We start from the raw sequence: 24,105 nt of genomic DNA, 5'->3' as shown, positions 1-24,105 counted from the left end.
TCCTCGCTTTAGTCCCGTCAGATCACCTGGACTCAGATCTTTAAGGCCCAGGATAACCCTTTGACCAAAACACTTAAGATCTATAAGATTGAAAGTTCTCTCTTTTCAAATAAAGAAGCAAAATACCATCCTTAGAGGAAATGTGAGTCATTTACCAGCCTAAACCATAACCTGAGAATACGTTCTTGATTTATCAAGTTCCTGTTCTCAATTTGCATTGCTGCCTACTTCCTAGGGCTGCAGCCAAAACGCTGGTCATTTCCCTGTCCTGTTAGAAATGTATCACACTCTGCACGGACTAGAGCTAAAATTCAAGAAGGGTTTATATTTGGAAATAAATATGTATCGTTATTTATTTTGACGCAACAGAAATGGTACTGCCAAAGAACAAGCCAGACTAATTGCCGGTGGCCTCCTGCCTATGTACGATCAGAAATCGCAGCTTCCCATCAAAGCAAGGTTACAGACACCTTCTGTAACCTCAACAAGATCTGCCTTTCCCGGGATTTTGAGCTATGTTTAACTAGTGTAGAGCAGCATCGCACAACGCACTGCTCAATGTCTTATTTTCTTCTCCCTGTAGCACTGGCCAACCCCCATACTGGAAAGACAAGACTCAGAAGAGAGCAGAGGATCAGCTGAAATAACATCTGAGAAAAGACCTCAGTCAGGCAGTCATGGAAAAGAACAGGAATATCTCAAAAGTGTGTGGATGGTGCTTACTGGGACAGGACTAAGGGCTAAGCCTGCACGCTGAAGGAATCAGACAAATCAGGTTTACGTGGGAGGGCACCCAACCGATCTGTCATGTGGGAGAAAAAAATGGGGCTTGAGCAATGGAAATCCCTGTGCTGAGCAAACGTGATAATAAAATAATCCCACACCTGAAGGTTTTGTGGTGAAAAAACAAGGAGAACAGCAAATGTGACACCTAAGCCACCACTGGCCGCTCTTTGGTCCCTCTGCACCGAGAAGAGGTAGTGAAGGGAGGAGGGAAAAAATCAGCGTTCATACATCAGCATTTTTCAAGAAAAGAAAGCGTTATTTCAGAGTGGACTCCGCAGGTCTGAGCTAAAGCTCTTCTCGGCCATTCGTTACCAGTAATGACTGCAGCAAGACAACAGACAGACGAGGGGTCGCAGCCCACCCACCCGTGCCCGGCACCGGTGGCAGGGGGTACCCCGGGGACAGGGTTACCCTCGCTCTTCATTTACCCTTCTGCTGAGACAGCGTTTGCATTTTCTGCAAGCACTCCAGAAAGCGTCACACGGCGCCCATGCACCTGACGGCAGTTGCTCTGCTACGAGTTTTGTTAATTTTGAACCTCCTCAATGCAGAGAACAATGTTCCTGGCCAGGACTTTGGCCTGAGCTATACGTCCTGGGACTATTGCATAGAAACAAGTATCCCCATCTCACCCCGCTGCCTGGTAAACATCATTAATCTTGTCCCCTGTTGTACAGGGAATGACGCGAGGCAGAGAGAGGAGAGCACAGCGGCAGCAATATCAAGTTACCGGTGGGACAAAGCAGACAAAATAGACAAATTTAACCCCAATGGCACAAACTATTTCAGCAGGTCCAGGCAAGAGGCACAGGCAATCCTCACCTCCTCTTCCAGCTCGCCGCTTCCAAGGGGCTGATATTTCTGCGCAAAGCGGAAAAACGACCTTTTCTGGAAGAGTTTGGCGAAACCTCCTTCTACCATCTTCGCTGCGCAGCGGCGGGAAGCGCCCTGGGGGCCACCGGGCCGGTGCCACCCGCTGCCGGCAGCGCTGGCTCGAATTCCCCTGCGAGCGCGGGGCTATGGTTACAGGAGGGAGAGGCAGGGTTTACCTGCCGCCAAGTCACGCCTTTGGCCACGGGTGCCGGAGGGAGGCTGCGCACCCTTCGAGCAGCGACGCAGGGTGCTTCGCCGATAAAACCCTGGCAGGGCTAGCCCGTCCGTGTTTAAGACCGTGGCTGATAGAGGAGTGAGGTGGCCTGCGTGCGTGCACGGCCGGCACCTGAAGAGCAGGTTGAGGTCTTGCAGCTCTCTGTTTTCCTCCGCCCTCTGAGAAATTATTGCGGGAGAAGCGTTGGCGGGGGCCACATCTCAGGCAGGCAGATAGGGAGGTTGTTTTGCCGAGGCCGCTGCGTGCAGAGGCAAGACAGGTTACACACACTGCCAAGCCTGTTTGTAAACTTCCAGGCTGGGGAAATCCTCCTTGAGAAACGCTCCAGTCAGCATAATGCTGGTATTTATAAGTATTTACATCACAGAGAGGGCATAATTGCGTGATGTGTGAATTTGTGATGCTCATTTATTAAAAAAACCACAGTCTTTCATTCGGTAGAGGGGAGCGCTTTCATGGTGGTTCTCAACATATGGCTGAAGTTAACCAGTTACACCCTTTCTGAAGATTTATAGCTGCCTGTCAGGGAGCATCGTGCTCTGGTTTGCACCAGGACACCTACATCCTCCCCCAGCCATCATGACAGGATTCACTTAGGCTTAAATTGTCTCTAAGGTGTAAACTACGAGATTAAGATCCTCCTTTGACAGTAAAAACTGCACTGAGGGAATAAATGTCATTCCCAGTTAGAGAAAAACATATGTGCAATTTTCTGCAGGAGAATCATTTTCTCCTAGGACATCCAGGTGCCACCTTCCTACCTCTGGGGCAGTGGAGGTGGGGACACCAGGACCACGACGGGGCCAAAACCCCAGACTCTCACCTGTGTGACAGTACCCAAAACCTGGCCAACTTCCATCAAACTGGTGTTTTCCCAGGGAGCATTTCGGTGTTGCCTATCTGCATCTCCCAGGTCCCACCAGCTGTAGCAAAAGCTGATGAGCCCCGTGGGACACCCCACCCGCATGATGCTGCTAGAAGCTACAGATAACACACGTTGTCCCAAGCTGTGTCACACTGAAGTGGTCTGGAGCGAGGGCTTCTTTCCAAAGAGCAAGGGGAAAGCGAAGCGGTTGGGAAACACCCTGCAAATAATCGGGCTCTCGTAAGACACAGCTGGGGCTTCCTAACTCTCCTGGCTCCCGATTGAGAAATGCTTTCTTGATGACCTGAACTGGATGCGTCAGGCAGATGAATGAAGTTCCTGCATCGCTGCAACAGCCCTCCTTCCCACGGGAAAATATCCAGGGATAATGCTGGGCACTGATTTTCAGGCAGCTCACATCCAGGCCCTGCCCAGGGTTTAGGTAAGGTGCTTAGCCAGGGCTCGAAGGCAGCCCAGGCTCCCAGAGGTATATAGAGATTTAGACCTTATTGAAATGTATGGGAATTAGGTGGCAAACCATCTCTGAGCTCACACACGCTTTCGAACCGGTCCCCTCCTTCTGTAGCTTTTGTAAGGATCTGGAGCACAGCCAGCTGGCTCTGCCGCGGTCCTGATAAGGCAAAGCAGGCACTGCCTGGCAAGGAAATACATTCTTCTGTTCATCTGAGTGTGTTTGTGGTAGTCATAGCCTTGGGATCATATTGAGTCGTTCCTCGTGTCTCTGATAGAAAAGTGGTGAAAAACATCTTCCCCCTCTCCGGGCAGGTAGGAAACAAAGATTTCCTTGGTTTTGTTCTTGCTTTTCTCATCCCAAAACCTCACCCATCATCCACGCAACTGGCTTACGGCAAGGGGAGCTGTCGCCCGCGAGGAGCCCGGGCGTCCTTCTGGGGCTTTACTGTGTGCAATGCGGACGTGGACTGTGCGGCCCCGAGCGCGGCTCTCGTGAGCCAAGAGCTGCTGACAAAACGGCTAATTGAGCAACAGGCTCTCGCTGACGGTTTCCTTATTTAACTTCCTCCTCTTGGCAAAAAGCTGCTGCTGCTTGTGGAAACGCATGTAGCTCGGTGCTATGTACACAATCCAGGGAAGAACAAAATGCAGAATCAATGCAATGTGGGCACGGGCCAAGACGCCACATCCCGGGTTGCCCTGGAGGCACCCGCTGTGCTCCGGCGTTGCAGTCACCTTCCTCCTCTCCCAGCCTCGGCTGGGGGGAGTGAGACAGGGAGGGGTACGACAAAAATACTGAGACAAACAGGACATAGAAAAGGAGAAATATGAGTTGATGAGCATAATAACGCACCATAATATTATCCAGCAGAAATGCAGCTCGGGAGAAATAGTATTTTTTGGGCCCAGGACCATGGCCCTGTCTGTCATCTGTCACATGTTCATTCAGTTCTGTAACATAAAATTACATTTTAGCACCAATGAAACTGAATAAATGCAGAAAGAAAATGTAGCTGTTGCTGACTATTTGCCATACATTCTGCAAAACTGCTGAACGGACTGAAGTTTCATTTTCTTGCTGCTTTAGATTTCTGCCTGTTAGGAAATCCAATGGAAAATTCATGTATTTTGCTATCTCATGGCTCAGAAAATGCTGGGAATAAACTGAATGAAGACTATAATGTAAAGAGAACAACACTAATACAAGTTGTATTTCTTCATTCTGGTAGAAGACATAATTGTCACACTATAAAAACATAACACACAGCCCATTTACAGTACCTTTATAGTATTTCCTGTTTAATTGGATAATAAAGCTCAGGGTCAGACTCCAGTTCTAAGTAGGTTATTTGGGAAACCTTTTTTTTTTTTTTTAAAAAAGAAAATATCTGTTATGAAGACACATACAGCAAAGCAGTTGCAATCTGAGATCATGTGAGCCCAAGAGGTTGCCGCTGTGAGGGCAGGGTGCTGCCTTCAGTTCAAAACTCACACCTCCTTGACCTGCTTCCCTCGCCATAACCAGGGCTTGTCTCACTTTTGTTCCTCTTGTGCCACCTTGAGGGAAAAAACCTCTGGTGCATGGGTAGAATTTACTGAGTTTGCTGCTACCCAAAAATCCAAATACTCTGCTTTCAGGCTGGCTTTTTCCCACGCCCCTGGGCAGAACAGTTGCTGCTCCTGGTTATAAAAGCAAAGAACAAAGTTTTAGGCCACGGTTCATTTCTGCCGTGTCAATGCTGCTGATAAAGGCTGGGTAAAATCCTTAGGTCTGTCCCTAGGTGTGTCACTAGGAAGGAAGGGGGAATTTAATTAAAAACCTGGTTTCTGTTTGCACAGCCTCTACTGCTGAAACTGGGGGACTCATCTGGTGGGGCGGCTCAGGCCGGGTGAACTGAGCCCCGCCATCCACATCTCCGTCTTGGAAACTGTCAAAAGGTCTTTTCTGTTTTGCACAGCTTCTCCTGTGGTTCTTGCTACTTTGTCTACATAGAAAGGTAACAAGAAGGAGAAAATAATGAGAAGAAATAGGACTTACCTCTGTAGACTTACCAGCAAAAGGTGTCTTTTTCATTTATCTTTGAAGGATGCTAAATGATGCTATAAATCCTTTTGCCATAGACAGCAATCGATGCTCACCTGACACCACCTCCAGAGAATAATTTAGCCTGCGTAGACAGTGTGAGGTGGGAGAAATAAACAACCCCCTGTATGAACAAATCCCTGCTATATAGTGGGCAAAGGGAAACTGTCAGTCTCCAAAGACTCTTCTATGGATTGTCTCAACCTCGTAGGCTTCTTCACTGCTCAGGAAACTATGGGACAGCTTCCTGAAGGTAACGAAAACACTTCTGCACCATAAAGCTTAATGGAACTCTGAACTAGGCATGTCAAAATTACAGCAAGTTTTTTTATTATTCTCATATTTACAACTTCTGCAGATTGCTGACGTAGAGATGCACAGTGTGGATTTAATGCAGACCCCTGACTTCCTGAAGATCTATTATAATGTTTGTCCTTCTGTTGATTCCAGCTGTTGGGTTCATAGATGCACCGACAGCACTTCAGTGTCATCTGCAGATGATGCCTTAGGTCACACAATGTTTTTTCCACAAAGACCGTTAGCCAGCTACATCAACAGAAACTATATTTGCTTGCATTAGCATGGAAACAAGTTGAAATCAAAACATAATTTTGTGGTGTTCACCAAATAGATCCTTCTCTTGAAAGCCAAGGTACTCAGTCCACCTCACACTTCACAGCAGGAGGTATGAGTTGTGTACACACATCCCATAATCTCTCCATCCAAACAGGCCATAGGACCATTGCCATGAGAAGTTCAAGTGATCCCAGGGATGACCTCACCGCCAGACTGAAGAGCTTCCCTGACACCTAGTGCTAGCTGGCATCTTCTCAAAACCCACAGAAAACCTTTCCAAAGCAATGAAACCCACTGCTGTTCCCTCCTTGGCTAAACTACAGGCAGTTTCTCTCTCTGTGACTCCTCTGTTATGGTTTCAAGGCAGAAGGGAAGCCATGCAGAAGGACTCCTGCCCACCACTCCCGACAAGCAGGTAGAGCAAGACCGGTGTGGGTGGAGCTGGTGGGATGGTGAAGTCTTGCCTGCTCCTGGAAACGCAGGGCTCAGCAGCCCAACCTCTCAGCGCCAGGCTCCTCTTTCAGCTCTGGTGTCCTGTGGTGGGCACCAGCCCAATGCTTGCCTCTGACTTGGTTTACTTTTCCACCCTTGGAGCAAGACTTGGCCTCCTGCAAAGCTGTCTGAGCAGCTGCTTGTGCAGAGCAAACCGCCTGAGCTGGCAGGTGAAACCCATCCGGCAGCTCTGAATCAACAAGGAAAATGCCTGGTCAAATAAAAGGGTCACCTTCTACTTAGGTCACCACCACTATCCTCTTTACAGTACTGTCCATCAGCTCCTCTTGGGCAATACAAAGGAAGGCGCCAAGAAATGAGTGAGCGTCTGACCCACAAAGGTGGCCCCTCTGAAAGGGAACACTGGTGGTAGATGTGTTTTGGGCGTCTGCCACCTCCCTTCCAGTGGACAAAATGACTTTTGTCTCCCTGTGCCTATGTTTTCTGAGCTGTCCCAACAACTAAGATTTAAAAGATTTGTCCTTTTTTTTCATAATTCGAAGCCAAGCATATGTCAAGAACACACAACCGAAACCAGGCACAGTTGAAAAATATACTGGTCACTTTTTATTGAGCACCAAAGTGGCAGAACCTGTACGCGTCTAAGCACCAGGGGCACAAACCACGAAGGGTCTGCCTGGGGCTGCCGCAGATCCTCGGCTGCTGCAAGGCAGAGCAGCTCCACTGGCAGTGCCGGCAGCGCTCGAGGATCTGGGAGGCCATGAGCATCGATAGCACACAGTGATACACGTAAAGTTTATTATAGCACCAAACATGCTTTAAACCATGCATGGGAACATTAAAAACAATCAACATTAGTGATTTCCTACTGTGCTTCACAAGACTGTTGTCAAGCCATTTGTCTTTGGAGAGAAGACAAGCTGAGGACAACTCATTCGGTCTGTGTTTTCGTTTCAACGTGTGATGGATGTCAGTGTTGAAAACGCAGCATTTAGACAAGTCTCTTTGTGGCTTTTGTTTCTGAGTTTGACAATTAATAACTCAAAAAGAATTAACTTGAAAAAAACCCCAAGCATTATAGCACCATGAGGAAGGGTGATGTCTTTGATAACACCCAGTAAACAGAAATTCATCAACAAATTATTAATTTGTCAATTTTCTTTTTTAAAAGTTCCTTTTGCAAGTAGAAAATATCTTTACCATCCCATCCAGCAAGGTGGTCAGGTATGTGCTTTTGTAGCTGCAAAAAAGCAGCCACTGAAGTGAATGTGTCCATTCAAATTAAGCATATTTTTGAATGCTTTGCAAGATCAGGTTGAGATCTGAAGTTTTAATCTTGCAAATTTGTTAATGCTCAAGACATGTTTTTCAACTGGATCCTCTGACATTTTTAGGCACTGAATTTTAAACTAGAACAATTTGGCATTTACTCTTTGGGACTTAGCAGTAACCACTGAAGGGCTTTGCTCATTTAATCAGAATTTGATTTTTCTGCAAGAAGCAATGCTGGAATAAGTCAACCCATTTCACTGAGCAGCACGTAGGAGCAAGGCTGCATTAAGACTTTCATTACGAGCTGTGTTGCTTTAAGTTGTCAAGTAGTGTCAGTGGCAAAGCGGCAAGTTTCTGGCCTAAACTGGGACTGGAACTATAAAATACAGATGGACTCCTGTCTCTCAGCAGGAGTTCAGACATCATTGTATGAAGTTGTATATGATAACATTCTAGAAATAGATCTGGCCGAACATGGTGTTGCATTTAATACCTAGAACTTGGAACAAAGGCACAAAGAAGTGAATAGAGTTCAACAAATGAAGAGATTTAGGAAAATGTGGAGCCCTTTATCTGTTCTTTGGCTCTGTAAAGCATCAAGGAGTGTGCCTGTTTATGATAGGAAGCAGAAGAGCCATTTGGCATCTTTCATCTCTCCAGCTGCAAATGTCATACGCAAAGTATCAAGTGTTTTATAGGCGTCTTAGCTTTGGCTTAAAACATTTGGTGAGTGGAAAAAAATCCCATAGTTTGTGGGTGGAAGCAGGCACTTGTATTTGTGAATTGGGTATTTATATACCCCGCTACTACTCTGCATATTAAAATGCTAATTTTATGCATGCAGATGGGGACACTTACTAAACAAGGGAGCAAATATGGCTTCTTTTGCCTAGCAATTCCGGCAGATTTGTCAAAAAGAAATGGAACTGTCCCTTTAGGACTGCCACAGAAAAGGAAAACATTCATAGAAAATGTGTTTTCCATTTTATAATGCTAAACAGCCAAAAGAAGCTGTAAGGCCCAAACACAAATAACTTGACCTCAAGGATTTATGAAAGTCAACATAAAGGTACAGGACTTCTAAAAAGCAGTTGCCCATCTGCTAGACAATCCTTTTAATCACCCAAATTTATCCTGCTTTTTCTTTTCTAATATGTGCAAGAAATAATCCAGACTTCAGCCCTCTTGCTGAGGTTTTGCAGGTACAAAAACACAGATGTACATTTTGTGAGTATTAACTGTGCTGGCTAAAAACAACAACTTAAAAAGACCGGCATGCACGTGTGTCTGCTTAGATACTGTAGAAAGAAATCTATTCCATCATTAGCTCTCAATCTGCAGCTCACCAGACTGAGAAGCTAAAGGAAAGTAACTTAAAAAACAAATTTATAAAACCTGTTTTGCTCCTCGCTCAGAGTTCCTCAAATTCTTAAGATTTCAGGTTTAGGCTTGTAGACTGGGTGTCAAACCTGGTGAACCCTAGGTAGAAATAGGAAAAGAAGAAACCTGCAGGTTTCTTCAAACTTTAAGCTTATGAAAAGGCTTATTCAAAGTAGTTGTTTGAGATAGGCAGGCACTGGATTTGATCCAGAGAGCCCCTTTAGTCTTACATTCTTGCCTATTTTAATGCAACTTAGATATGATATTTAGGTACAATTCTGACATCACTTCATTTTTATAATACTGAGTTATGTTCATGGTTGTGAAATCTGAATCGGTCACATAACACGCACGTAAAGGGCAGGCTCTGTTCCAGCAGCCTGGTAATGGTGCTGTGGCTTATAGGGATCCACTCAGAGGTATTCACATTTCATTGACAGAAGGGCATCTGATAAACAGCGTGGTTTCTTTCAGGGGATCACATTTCTCCCCCTGTTGATAGGCTTAAAATCTAGACTCATGCTGTTCCTTGAATAGCGAAGTCTTTTTATCACTGGTGGGCAGGGATCAGGGTAATGCTGGAGAGGTGCTCGTGGAGATTTGGGACCAGAATTCTTCCAAACCAGAAAACTGTTGGGTAAAGCATTCCTTGACAGCTGCTTAACAAAGTGGTCCAGCTGGGTGAAAATCAAACAAAAGAAAGGAATTAAAATATTTATCCTTCCTGGGATGTTTGCACAGAACTTGTCCTTATGTGGCTGTGTAATCTTAACGGTCAGCCTGGCACAGGTACATAAAAGACACACTGAACTGCTTTGTTTTCATAACTGCCAGTTAAGCTCAAGTTAGTTTTAAAGTGAAGCTGAAAGTGTTGAGAAAGCCATCTTGGGACAGAAGCTTTGGTATAATAAATATTTTCATTCTTGCCTAATTCAAAGCCTGATAAAACGATTGGAGCTTTTTCAGTTGGATTCACTCTGGCCAGATACAAGTACAGTTACTCACATGAGTGGGTCATGCTGTTCAGTGCAACTGTTCACACACATAAGGTTACCCCACAAAATCACCCATATGCCGAAGTATTTGCAAGACTGACCCTTACTGCAATCAGTCCAGAATAAAGAGCTTTTTAATTTGTCTTGCAGGAGCAGTTACACCTGCATTAGAAGAAGCCCCTAAACAGAAAGTTTAAAGTCTTAAAGCCCACAAAGTTTTGCAGCATTTATTTTTCATCCTGAAAATCACTCCATCCTCTAAACACCCACAAGGCAAAGGTTCTTCAAAGAAATGAGGTGCATCTTGTGAAATTAGAATAAAAAGTGGGAGGGGGAAAGTAAGAGTTGGGAAAGACACTAACTTCTCCATGGACAGTTTGCAGAGCTCAACCTCCAATGGCACAGGTTCTCAGGATACTTTTACAGCACCATCTGTTTGTTGGCATAGATGTTGCACGGAGCCTGAGGTATGCACCTGTACATAGTTTTACGGTGCTGTCCTTCTACTGGCATTTTGACGAGAGGTAATTTCACCCTCAAACAACCATTTCTTTAAATAATTGCATACTAAGCACCAACTACTTTCACCCAGCTTTCCCTTTATTCACAGGACACTTACCCAGGCACACCTTTGATTAGCCTAAATGCTTCTGCTGGTTTTTCACATAGCCGACCACATTGTTGGAATTGCTCCCTGAAAAACAAATATCAGCAAAGGTAGCTTTTAAGTTAGTCTGTGGCAAATGTTTTCTCAAGATTCTCTAAGCGGTACAGTTTTACTGGTCTCATTATTTCGCAGTTCTCTGGGAGAGCTGCGATAGCTGGACAGAGGAAAGGAAATCCTTTCATAGTTTTATCAGCTAGACTGGCCACATTTGTCTGTTCGTAAATCTTATCATATCAAAGATATTGCCTAGTTATATCTGAATATCGCTTCCAATCTGAGCTGACTGTCACCCTCTAGATCCAAGAGTTAGCAGAAACCAGGAGCTTTGAAGCCATGAGAAAAGAGATCTTCTGGAAGATCCTCCTGCTTTCTTTGAGACACGTACCTATGAATTTGTGCAAGAGACCTGACACCTCTTGTGGCTGCAGATCACAACAAGGGACTGATTCATTGCGCTCCAGTCATCTCTTATCACATACCACAATACAAGCTCTTGGCAAAAGACCCTGCTTTTGACGGAGTTCTCTGCTCATCTGCAAGGAGTCCTGGGCCATGAGCAAAGCTCCAAAAATATACTTTAAAATAACAAAAGGTTGTTGGATTGGGTGTTTCTCACCTCCTGGGTGGGAACTCTGGCAGAAGGCTGCACCATTTAACACATTGTGTCACAGCTGGAGATACTGATTCTAAAGAGTCCAGAGTCAGGGCATTGCTGATCTTAAAATAAGATCTTTTGACCAGGGCATAGGGAGTTGAGGCTAAAGAACCTCTTTTTGCTATGTACAAACCTTCATTTCATAAGCAGCAAATTCCTTGTAAGCAATGCAATAACTATAAAGCTTAATAATGGCAAACATTTCATGCCAGCAGCTTACCAAAATATTCCTTGTAATATTTATGCCTCAGGTTGCGTCCATCTGAAAAAGAAGGTACGTAATAAGAACATGTCCAGCCAGCCTTCATTCTTGGTGTTAAACTCTGGCCTTCTGTGTACAGTGCAGAGGAATTATAAATATGGAAATAATAACCTCACAAAGAGGAAAATAAAAGATCTCTGTAGCTGAAGTAGTGTAGGCTGCTATAAAACTCCTATAAAACTGTTTAGATTATTGAACTATGTGGACGGAACTCACTTTCCCTGAGAGTGGTTAACTGCTGGCCACTAGCATGTTATGTTCTTTTCAGTAGCTATGAGTCAAGGAATCACAGACTTTCTCAAATTAAAGAAAATTCAGGTAAAATTTCAGACAATCTATTAGTGTTTTACATAATTCAAGTTCCAGCCAGGTTTTTCTGTTTACCATTTATAGAATTATTTAAGCTCTTAGAAATACCTCATGTCAAAGAGCCATACAGCTATACATTACATTAGTTACTATGGATGTTATTAAGGAAAAAGTTATAAAAGAATAAAAGAGAGAATCAAAAAGCCCTGGAAAAAATCTTAGTCTTTTACGGAAGCAGTTCAGAGATCTGGTTTGATGTTTCCCCTGGCTTTTACAGTGACCAAATGACAAGAGTGATGTCTCATGTCTCTACACTGAGATGATTTGTAGCTCAGTGCAGACATACATATCCTACTATTCAATGAAGTTACACATACCTAGACATGTTATGAGCTTTCCTGGAAAACAGCTCAGGCTATATAAGTTCCTTTATTGGGCAAATCTGTCAGCAGAGTAAAGCTAACACTGTTTTGGATGCAGAAAGCAAAGTCAGAAGTCAAAACTGGAATTTGAAACTCGTATTTCTTAGTTAAGTGTGTAGCAATATATTGTATTGGGTTTGCGTGGCAAGGTTTTGGCAGTGGGCGGGCTACAGGGGTGGCTTCTGTGAGAAGCTGCTAGAAGCTTCCCTGATGTCTGATAGAGCCAATGCCAGCCGGCTCCAAGACAGACGCAACGCTGGCCATGGCCGAACCCATCAGCAATGGAGGTGGCACTTCTGTGATAAAATATTTAAGAAGGGGGGAAAAAACCTGTGTGATTGCATCTGGAGAGAGGAGTGAGAATACGTGAGAGGAACAGCTCTGCAGACACCAAGGTCAGTAAAGAAGGAGGGAGAGGAGGTGCTCCAGGTGCCAGAGCAGAGATTCCCCTGCAGCCCATGGTGAAGACCACGGTGAGGCAGGCTGTCCCCCTGCAGCCCATGGAGGTCCACAGTGGAGCAGATATCTACCTGCAGCCCGTGGAGGACCCACGCTGGAGCAGGTGGATGGATGTCTGAAGGAGGCTGTGACCCCGTGGAGAGCCTGCGCTGGAGCAGGCTCCTGGCAGGACCTGTGGACCCGTGGAGAGAGGAGCCCACGCTGGAGCAGGTTTGCTGGCACGACTTGTGACCCCATGGAAGGGACCCACGCTGGAGCAGTTCATGAAGAACTGCAGCCCAGGGGAAGGACCCACGTTGGAGCAGTTTGTGGAGGACTGTCTCCCGTGGGAGGGACCCCACGCTGGAGCAGGGGAAGAGCGTGAGGAGTCCTCCCCCTGAGGAGGAAGGAGCGGCAGAGGCAATGTGTGATGAACTGACTGCAACTCCCGTTCCCCGTCCCCCTGTGCTGCTGGTGGGGAGGAGGGAGAGAATTCGGGAGTAAAGTTGAGCCTGGGAAGAAGGGAGGGGTGGGGGGAAGGTTTTTTAAGATTTAGTTTTTATTTTCTCATTACCTTACTCTGATTTGATTGGTAATAAACTAATTTCCCCAAGTGGAGTCTGTTTTGCCTGTGACAGTAACTGGTGAGTGATCTCCCTGTCCTTATCCTGACCCACGAGCCTTTCGTTACATTTTCTCTCCCCTGTCCAGCTGAGGAGGGGAGTGACAGAGCCGCTTTGGTGGGCCCTGGAGTCCAGCCAGGGTCAACCCACCACATATACAAATATTTCTGTTTTTTGTGCTGCGTAATAGCGGCACGTGCAGGTTACTACCTGCTCTGCTTACACAATCCCAGAGGACACTGGCACACAGAGCAAACAAGAAGTGTGTCCCCTGCTTTGGGTATCTCACATAGCTCAGCCAGCATCAAGAGCATTAGAGACTTGAGATTGCTGCAGAGTGGGGACCGTCTCCCAGCCCAGCTGTCACACACTGCCCTGGGGCCTTGGGCTGCCCAGAAAACCCAGGAAGCCCATGAGAGCAGATGTACCACCAGATCTCCTTCAAAGATCTCCCTTACTGGTGTTTGCATGACAGAACAAGAAAGGAAGGGAGATTCCCAGTCAACTGACCTGGATTTCCACGGAGCTTGATGCACTGGCCCCTGTTAGGGATTCCTTCAGCCGTGTTACCCGGGTTGATGATATGGCATTCATAGCCTGTGGGGCAATGCAGAGGCTCATCTCCATCCTCCGTGGTACTGCAGGCCTCAGCTGCAAAAGAAGCCTGCAGGTCATAAATCATGGCTTTAACACCCACAGGTAACCAAAATATGATGACACGGCCACCTTCTTCTGTATCTCCTCCCGGACAGGATCTCGGACTACTTCCCGTGCGAGGGTACCAAGGAGCTAACACCTCCAAAGAACCCTGGCAGAGCAGGCGATCCAGTTCACACCTTACACAAAAACTGATGTGTCTAGCCTGATATGGGGAGTGCAGGTCAGCCCAATTACCTGTAACGACACCCTCTCCACAGCCTGTTGTGCAGGGTCTGTGCGAGGGCTGGAGAGCGGTGAAGACAGACCACCATGCTCACACTGATGAGTGGTCCCTCCACGCGCCTTTTTCCTCCAAGCAGCCATAATTCTGTTCCAGCCAGTGTTTCGGGCTGGGTGAGGAATCAGGGAAATGTGACCAGGAAGCTGGGAGTTTGCTGCTTTGTTCTTTGCTCCACACCCATGAACTTACTGATGAATTTAAACGTCAGATGTGACTCACTCACTACGGAGTAAGGCAGTACCACACCCTGGTACAAATGGAGGCTTTAACCACCTTGATGCTGGATTTTCAACAAGTGCAGAGCAGAATAAGAAAGTAAAGCAGGCCTCACAGGCAGTGTTTGTGTCCATTAAATGTACAGACGATGCAGGGACACTCCACCCTTTCATTTGCCAGGATTTTAATTTCAAGGACCTGTGCTGTAATTCTCATGCCATGACTGATGGTTCTTATTTCACTAATTACTCCCTGAAGCTGAGGTGAAGGTGTTAAGATAAGAACAAATAATATTAGCATGACAGGGATGGATGAGGAGGAACCTATTTTATCTTGTTTCTAGCAGTGCAACTCCAATGAGCTGGAGGCAGAATTTTCTCTTGAAGAACTAGGAGTTTCCATAATAGATGAGAATTCTGTGAGTCTGATACCATCTGTGTAAAACCAAAGAGGGTAATTTATTGGCACTACCTGTGTCTGACTAAAGCTGATCAAAAGCTGGAATAGCCTTTCCATGAAGAAATTAAGAACTTCAAGCATACATACATCTGGGGATGTCTCGTAGAAGAAAACTCCTCTTCCCACCTCCCCACTCCCTCCTTGTTTCACTTTGAGGTATTGGAAAAAATTAATTAAAAGACCTTTCTCTATGGAATTAATCCGAGAACCCCAATGTCATTAGCAGTCCCCAAGCTTAGATGCTCCCAGCTCCATGTCAGCTTGACACAGCTCCGCAGGAGTTTGCCAGGGCTCTTGTTCAAAGCAGCCTTCAGACCCGAGAGCCAGAGCCCCAGCCCAAGGCATCTGTGTGGTGAGGCCACTCTGGATTAAGAGACCTCCTAATCCAAGTCTGCCCACAGTCTATCAGGCACCTGGCAGAAAATCTGTGTATGCTGACAAAGCCTTTTTCTAAAAAATTACATATTTCTACTTATTTCAAGAATGGATACAAAGCCACTTCCCTGGAGTATTCCTAGTGCTCTGCTGGATAAGCCATATCCATAAAAAGCAACAGATTTACTGCACCAGAAACTAGCCCCCTGCACAGCACAGTGTGATTCCTACAGAAACTCCAGACAAATACCAGTAGCCCCAGCACCCCAACAACCCTGGCAATCCCTGTGTATGATGAATATTATTTAGTGCCTTTTGTATAATTACCGATCTCACAGACAAGACAGTGAAAGGTACCGTACCTTGTAAGACCTCCTCTGGGCCATCCAAAAGCCACCCATTTCCTCCCAGCCAGCGGGGTTTGGGCTGAACCAACCAGTCTAAAACTGTAAAAGACAGAAAGAAGAAACCACAGACTCAAGGTGGAGTAGCCATAGGGCACACAGTTACGGAAAAGTCACAGACTTCCTCTAACAGGCAGTGACGAGGCTGCCAGGCTCCTGAAGGATGGATTTGACTTTTCAGCAAGATACTGATACTCATGCTATTGTTGTCCCAGTGGCAAGAGAGCCACGGATGTTATCCAGGGCCCCAAGAACCTGGTGTCATAAAGGCCAAAGCAGCTGTTTTTTCCCATCCTCCATTCCCATGGCATGGATCAGATGAGATGGCTGCCTGGCTTCCGTGAGCACTAATTCAGATTGGGATTACTTCTTTTCCTGAATATATAATCCCAGGAAAAGAACTGGCCTCAAATGATTTCTAGCATTTGTGCTGGTGGAAATTTTGCAACACCAGCGGACCTTGGATAATTTCTTGATTCAGCAATCGTCCCAGAAATCGGAAGTGTGGAACCGAAGCTTTATCCTCAACTCACACTCAAACCGTGCCTCCCACCTGAGACCCAATGCACATGGGGATGACCACCATGATTTCCGCATGCTTCTCTCTACCATAATTTGATCACTGGGTCCACTCTACCTGGTGGTGGCTGTACAGACTCCAGGCAGGCGTAGATGCACCCGTTGTAGCAGCAGCGCTTGTGCCTTTCACACTCTGAATCCGACCGGCAGCTGGGCACCTCGCAGGCTCGGTCAGGCAAAGTCTGGGGCGGTGGGGGGCAGCGGTCGTTCTTCTGGTAGTGGGAACTGTGAGAATGAAGAGGGTACTCATAATCCTTGCAAAGAAAAGAAAAGGAAACAAAAGTTTGGCATAAGGTGAATACCAAACATCCCATCAGTTGAAACAGAAGAGGGATTTTCAAAGTGGTTTTCAAGTACTCATTAGAGAGGAGAATTAACCATTCAGATCCCTCAGCCCTGTCTTCAGCACACTGAAGAGAGAGCTATATGATCACCTTAGCACACTGCTTTGGAAACACCAAACCACCAAATTATTGTGTGGAACTAATTTTACAATTAAAGTTATTGTAATGACAATGAGGAGGTAAAAAAAAAAATCCTTTAAAGTCTTTTATACTTGTCTGGGAAACAGAGAGAAGGGCTCCAGGCATCCTCATGACAGGTATGCCAAAACATTTGATAGTAAAGCAGTGGAAATGATGACACTGTATTGTTTTGAGGTTACATCCCCAAATGGGACCTGGAACTAATGTCCCAGGTAGCACCTGTCTCCTCAATAGGCTCCTTCTACCTTCATCACGTTCTTCTGGACCAGAACTTATAGGGGAGTCTTTCAAGCTTATCCACTCTGGGGTCCTGGGTTGTTAAATTAGAGACCATTTCTAAAACATGAGATGATCTGGGTGAGATTTGTGTGGGTGATGCCAGTTTAATCCCACAAAACGATGCTGTGTTTGACTATAGCAGAAAGGAGCCCAGCTGCTCATTGCACACCGGAAGGACAAGGGAGATTTAAAGTGGATTAACAGGCACAGGATTTTACCAGAAACATTTATAAAAGGCAGCATTCAGATATTATTCACGTTGGCAGCATTTTAGCAAGAAGCCAACTCCCTCCGACAGAGAGGTGAATCACCCAAGCCCACTCCTTTCTCACCTATGGCTAAAGTACTCATGTCTGGGCTTGAGCTCAGCTCCCCAGAGCAGCATAAAGTACTCAGAAAGGGCAATCAGTTTGCAGATTTATAAACAAACATTAATAAGCTCTAATCAAATCAAAAGATGGATTCTGGATTTGCGCTTTTAAAAGAGATCAGCATCTAGCCAGAGGTATGAAGTGAGCGTTGCCATGCACTTGCTAGCAGGCTGATGAGTTTAAGAGTCCTACATATACTTGGCCCGATCACTGTTGTGTTGCGACATCAGTGATGAACAACTGGGGTTGTTATTCCAAGAAACAACATGGTGCAACTGTCCCTGAGGGAGCCTCTAGGAAATTTCACCATCAGGGTATGGAGAAATTTGAGGTGAGACTAATATCCCTCTTTATCTGCATGCTGTTACATTCTCATTGTTGAAACCTCCCAACAGCTTTTGTGGAGCATGTGTGCCTTTGCGAAACAGCATGTCCCCACATGTACTGTCCAAAAAAATGTCCTAGGAGAGGCCCCAGGAGGTCCATCGCCCTGGGGACTGACCGCTGGCCCGCATGGCCTCTGCTGCTACGTGTGACCGAGCAGCAATCAATTATCATAATGGTGAAAACAAATCATCTTCGCTCCCTTGGGATAACTTGTAATGTAGAGAATAACGGCAATCCCAAGGGACACCAAAAGAAATAACGATGCACATTGTTTGTGGTACTGATGTGAGAAATTTTACTTCCGTCTCGTACATAGCGTAGAATCGTATTGATAAGGTGGTGGTTTTTACACCAAAGCTGACCTCCGTTCTTTGAGCCGTAGCTAGGAGGAAACAGAGAGCAGCGAAGTTTCTCTGCTGTCTGGTTGCACAGCGATTGAGTGTCAGTTGATGTAGAAGTATAGAGAAAAGTCAGTATGATTAAAAGTTTTAATTTCTGTTACAAGGTGTACGTTAAAGAACATCTATATCCTGGTTATATCTATAACTGGTTAAATAATGTGTATGTGTGTCTGTGTGTGAGAGACAGAGAATTCCTAATATTTCCACAAGTGACAGCCTTCTGCCCTGTTCCCAGTATCAGCCTGCCCTGTTCTCAATAACAATAAACAATTTTCTTCTGCTTTTTCCTTAGTTGTTTCCATTCAGTGAACAAGAAACTTTTCAAAAACCCTTCCGTGAGGTTGTTTTCCCATTGATAGGCTGTTTGAACCACAAAATAGGTTTGAAAAAAAATATTTCCTAATTTTGATGATGTTTTCAATGTTAAAGTGTAAAACAAGGTGTAAGCTATCACATCATCCCATTCCTCAAAAGCTGAAAACACTCCCGCTTTGAAATAACGTGCTTTTGAAGTGAAGATATTGCAAGTTCAACTTTTTTTGCTGTTGTCAGATTTTAAATAGAGAAAACTCTTGGACCAAGTATAATTTAGGGATATGAGAGCATTTAACAGTAAATCTATGCAGTTCCAAACATTTAACAGGTCTCCTTGTTGGAGGGAGCATTCATCCTGGAAGGTCACAGTTTCCTATTCTATTATTTGAAATGTCAGCTGCAGACTGAAATGTGACCAAAATAATACTGGCGAATAATGGATACATGAAAAAAAAAACCCAAACCCCAAACAATTACTGCAATTGCTTCACAGATGATTCAGAAACCAAGAAGCCAAAATTGCAATGAACAGTTGGCTCGATGAATGAGATTTCCATTTGGGAACAATACAACATATTTAGCCAAATAACTTTGTACCTCATGACCTCCCTGCTCATTTCTCTGTTCACCGATTGCTCTGAACCCCTTTCTTTCAAAACCTCATGGTCAAAAAAACATTTTTTGTGCATTTGATCTAATAAAACCATTGCCACTGGTTCATGTATGCATAAACCATTCCCAGTGGGAAACAGGATTCCCTCATTCCCAAAATAGCCCAGTTAAGGATGTCTCCAGGTATGGGTTACAAAGTCTTTTTAAAAGCTCTCCCAGGATTCAGTTTGGCTCTGAGCATAGCTTGGATTTATTATTTTTACAGACTGTGACAACAGTCAAAATGTCTTCCTTTAAGAATATTTTTCAATGCAGGAGGCAAATTGCTGTTTCCCATGGAGACTTATTAAATCATTTGAATGACAACATCTGCCTTAGAGACATCCAGAAACAAAGTAAGGGGAAAAGTTGAGTTCAGCTGAGGAGCCCTGGAGGTCAGTGAAGATGACTAGGAAAAACCTGAATGCAATCACTCACTCTCAACCCGTGTTTCCAATAGTAACTGTGAGATGCAGTCTGCCTCCAAAAAATCCCAGATCAGTTCTATTATTTGTGCCTGAAACTGGACCCTGGGCTTGTGTCAAAGCACAATTCTCTGCTAATTCATATTCTGCACGGCCACTCCCAAGATCACGCGTGAGGTTTATTCCCAGCCTCCGGTCACCAGCTCTGCCCCTGGCAGGTATTTCCAAATGCTGGCCATAAACCACCTTTTCTCTGAAACAATACACAGTCAGGAGGAATTTAGAGCCCTCCAATATTTCTATCAAAGACCTGGAAAAACACAGATCATTGGTGATCAAAGTTCCAAATATCAGACTGAAGGAGGGCTAAATAATCTGAAGGACAAGACCAAAACAATATGAATAATATTCTCCTGCTATTGACTCTGGATTAGTAGCTTTGGTTCTGGTGTCTGCATTACTGGAAGACTGTTGCAAAATTAAGGTGGGCTCAAAGAAGATGCACGATAGCGATTAGAGGACTGGAACGCAGGGAATACAGTGCAAGACTTAAATGTGAGTATGCAGGTTTCAAAGGGGAGGCTGAAGGCTGCTCTGCTCATATGTTACTCTGAGGGACGTGCGGGACAGAACTCTCACGGGAGGTGTGCTAATCTGGTAGGTGAAGAGGGTATCTCAGTGTTGATTTATGACAGCTAGCTGGAGGGTAAATAAATTGTTGGAAGAACATTACAGTAGCAGCGAGGAATTCTTCATTTCTGGAAATCTTTAAAAGACTCCTGGATTTTTTTCAAAAATGCTTGATGTAGTTGACACTGGAATAAAATCAAGGCTGCCCCAGGTTTTCCCCATAGACATGTGGGTGTCTTGATAATGAATTGAAGAGCAGCCCCAGGTAGCTCCCTCCCTCTGCCCTTTGGGAACAGTCCACAGCCTGTGCGGGGGCTGCAGAACACCACCTGCAGACCACTGAACTTGGTGAGTGTCCCTCTGGCTGTAAAACACATGGATTTGCTAAAAGCTGGAAGCCCAGCTCCTCCATCCCACTGTGAATACCAGTTTTTTCTTCTCACTGCATTCCCTCTCCTCTTTCTCCCTTCTCTGTTCCCACTTGACCCCTCCTTGCCAACCAACACCCTTCCTCAGAGTCCTCAATCAAAAACTCCTGGCCAGACCTCAAGCCAGCTCCTCATTCTAACACCTGCTCGTCATTCTGCCGCCAGCAGTTTGGTGGATGCATTGCTCCTACTGTGGACTCCGATGTTTTGGACTCGGACAACATCACTCTCAGTCAACTCCCTACCCCTCACCGCCTCCTCCCCCTACAGACCTTGCCCGTGTCCTTCTGGGGGTCCCACAGGGATGTCTACGGCCAATCTCCTGTATGGCTGTATGTTGCCGTGAGCACCTCCATCTGTTACCCCTCTATCCAAGTGACTCACAGATCAGCTGTTCCACCCACAACCTCTGATTTCTGAACTGTAGGGAACATACAGCATTTGATAGAAAAGAAAGCATCTCTCCCAGAAACAAGAGGGGTTGCCAAAACAGACTCTTGGTGGATAAGAGGAGGGAGAGCGGATGCCTTCCTCCTTACAAGGCTTTGAGGAGAAGGAAAAAGAAAAGCATTTTCTGTTTTCCCTAGATAAGACGTTTCTGTCAATATGAGCAATTCTAGCTGAGCTTGCCAGATCAGTAGCACCTGGATTCATGGCTGCCAGAAAAAACAGTCCTTTGAAGAACTGCAGATTGAAAGAAGAGGATATATCCTCAGGGGAGTGGGCTCTGTGCTTCTACAGAGCACATTATCTGAAGATCAACATGTACATTCCTGTTCTTCTCCTGTCCTATCTCTCTGGGTCATTTACTTCATAGCTCCTATTGAAATTGAGCTTTGCATTGAAATATGACAGAAGAACATACTAATAAACAGTGATTTCACCAGAAACACAGCTCTTCATATCACCATTTTTCAATTAAAGTGCAAACCAGATGATACCCTGTCCCAAGGGAGGCTACAATGAAGAAAATTTCTTATTGTAAAATACTGGGGTGCCTTTCAAATACTAGCACAATGTTTTCTGCAAAATTTCAAGGAGACAGGAGCACTGTATTTCAGCTCATTCAGCACGGGCAAAAGACGTGTGTCACACTTCTGAGTCAGCAATTGCACAAACCAAATGTAGCTGTCCCCAAACATCACTCTAGACGTAGAGTGCAAAAAAGCATCCATTTTAAATTAAAAGCTTTTCTATGTGGCTGCAGAAAACAGGTGGAGGAATCTGTCTGTGACACCAAGGAGCTGTTTATGCACGTGCAATGGCTGGAAGATGCAATCAAACCCAAGTATGAGAAAACAGACTGGCTGGGGCTTCCACCTAAGCTAGTCAAGGGGCAGAAGCCTTGGGTCAGTGCTGGCTTCTAAGGGGACTTTAATGGAGTAAGTCAAAATTTCAAATTCCAATATTTTTTCTTTCTAAACAGCAGGTCCTGAAGGCCAAGCTATCAAATTATTTTCCTTTTTTTTTAAATTTCCTCCATTGTCATCTCTGACAGTCTTTTGGCCTAGACATACCAGAACAAGACCCAGCACCATCCTTTGCTCCACTCACAGTAACTTGTTGCTGCTTTTGTTTCAATTTCAGTACTGCTTTAAGTACCACCGCAGATTTGGAAACGGTCGTAGTGCTCAGTACCCCACTGGTGAATAACCACATGGCTCTTTTCCCCCTCTAACGCATGGGGCAGGCACAGCAATTGCTCCGGCACTCCCTGGGTCCACAGGGGACACTGGAGCCTCTGCAGGTCCATGCTGTTTTCTTGCACAGCAAGTCTTCTGCCCTTCCCTGGTTTGTTCTTACTTGTGGGGGCTTGAGGATAAGAAGGTGGCTTAATGTGCGATCGGCACATTACTCTGACGCTGTGGATCTGGAGGTCTCTGTGCTCCAGTGATTTATAAAACCCCAGGCAATGCCACCATCCCTCTAGCACACATTATCACTAGGAGTTGGAGACATTTACCCAAAGTTACCCCAAAAGGCAATGGAGAAACTGAGCAGGGAGCCCTCCTCCCTGCTCTAAGCAAGGAATAACATTATCTTCCTTTCGCTAAATCTATCCCCAGACACATAGGTTTTGCATTCCCCTTCTCCCCATTCACGCTTCCCTTGCTGCCCTATGAAGTTTCTAGGAAAAGCAGTGTCGGCTGCCACACCAATGTCTTCTCGCTGTTCCAAGCGTGCTTTACAAGTTTCCCATTGCAGCAGCTAGGTGGCAAAAGTTTAGTACAGCCTGGGAAACTTAATGCAACCCTTTTATAAAGAGGCAGCCTGCGGATTCCAATACTTCTTATTCTAAAACGATACACGCACGTAAAGAAAACTCCCCTTTCACAGTAAGCACACCCAGCTTCCCCAAAATCACCCCACCGCAGTTTACTCACATCATATTTCTCCGTCATTTTCAGATGTAGAGCACGCTTCCAGAGATTCCTTGCGCAGCCCGAATCTGGCAGCAAAACTAAGACACACAAGGCTGCAGTGAAGATCTTTTTACAGAAATGCATCTCTGACAGCACCCTGGAATCCATTTTCCCAAGGAGAGATGAAATAAGGAGCCTGGCTTTCGGGATCCAGCCGATTCAGAGTCTTGGCAAGGAGGGAGGGAGACGCGGAGGGAGGGAGAGCGAGGGCTGATCACTGGTGAGAGCCGCTGCGCAGCTTCTCGGAAGGGAAAGGGGGGAAAAAAAAAAAAAGGAGCCCACAAGCAGAAGCCAGGAGCTGCTGTTGAACTTCCTTACTCAAAGTTAGATCAGGTTCTCAGCTCACATGTTCACACAAAGCACATGCTCTCCTTGAATGATAGATGGGAAGATTATTTGGCAAGATTATTTTTAGACCTTTGTTCCCAACATCTGGCATCCTCAGAGAGCCCCATTCAAAGCCAAAGCGTGGGATCAGATGACAGCTGCCGCAGGGGGAAATAAAGGTCTTGGAGGGGTGGGCTCAGCAGCTTCTAGCAAACAGCTCACCCAAACTTTCCAAGCTACTCGGCTCTCCCTTTGTGTGCTTCCTACTGTGCCCCGAGCTGTGGTTTTGGATCATGTTTTGACAAAGTGATAACTTCATATGAAGATTGCTTGAAGGAAATGATTTAAAGACATGATAAACATGCAGGGGTTTTAATTAAACCAAGATGACGTTAGCTTTCTGCAAATGATTTTGAAGAAGGGGAAGACGTGGCCATTGGGCAAAAATAAATCCATATGTGCATGGGTGGGGAATAAGGAAGGAAGGTGGTTTAGAAATTACATGACCAAATGGAAAGCAAGGAAGGGGACGTGAGTCAGGCTGTGCCTGACAATGGGAGAGACGGAGAGGCTGGAGATGGGGTATTAGACACCTACATGGCCGTTCAGGCACCCAGGTGCCTGAAGGACAAGAATGGACTT

At 45.5% G+C, this 24,105-nt stretch overlaps 2 protein-coding genes across 4 annotated transcripts in view; both read right to left on the bottom strand.

Annotated features, from left to right (window-relative positions):
* ATP2C2 (ATPase secretory pathway Ca2+ transporting 2) overlaps positions 1-1,707 on the bottom strand; it is a 28,015-nt gene extending 26,308 nt beyond the window's left edge. For both annotated transcript variants that reach the window (XM_072872462.1, XM_072872463.1), the window contains exon 1: positions 1,609-1,707. In XM_072872462.1, the coding sequence (XP_072728563.1) occupies positions 1,609-1,707 (99 nt within the window). The remainder of the gene's footprint in view (positions 1-1,608) is intronic.
* Positions 1,708-6,949: 5,242 nt separating this feature from the next.
* WFDC1 (WAP four-disulfide core domain 1) lies at positions 6,950-23,672 on the bottom strand. 2 transcript variants are annotated; one of them, XM_072872464.1, is made up of 7 exons: positions 23,098-23,672; positions 16,400-16,595; positions 15,721-15,804; positions 13,879-14,019; positions 11,535-11,576; positions 10,612-10,686; positions 6,950-9,674 (listed from the first exon to the last, which is right to left on the bottom strand). In XM_072872464.1, exons 1-6 carry the CDS (start codon positions 23,242-23,244, stop codon positions 10,628-10,630), a joined length of 669 nt encoding a protein of 222 aa, XP_072728565.1. In that variant the 5' UTR covers positions 23,245-23,672; the 3' UTR covers positions 6,950-9,674; positions 10,612-10,627. The 2 variants fall into 2 exon arrangements, with proteins under 2 accessions (XP_072728565.1, XP_072728566.1); XM_072872465.1 differs by lacking the exon at positions 11,535-11,576.
* Between the last annotated feature and the right edge of the window lie 433 nt (positions 23,673-24,105).

The sequence above is a fragment of the Ciconia boyciana genome, chromosome 9, assembly GCF_034638445.1.
Source record: "Ciconia boyciana chromosome 9, ASM3463844v1, whole genome shotgun sequence".
Classification (NCBI taxonomy): domain Eukaryota; kingdom Metazoa; phylum Chordata; class Aves; order Ciconiiformes; family Ciconiidae; genus Ciconia; species Ciconia boyciana.
This window is presented reverse-complemented; position numbering and strand designations above follow the sequence as displayed.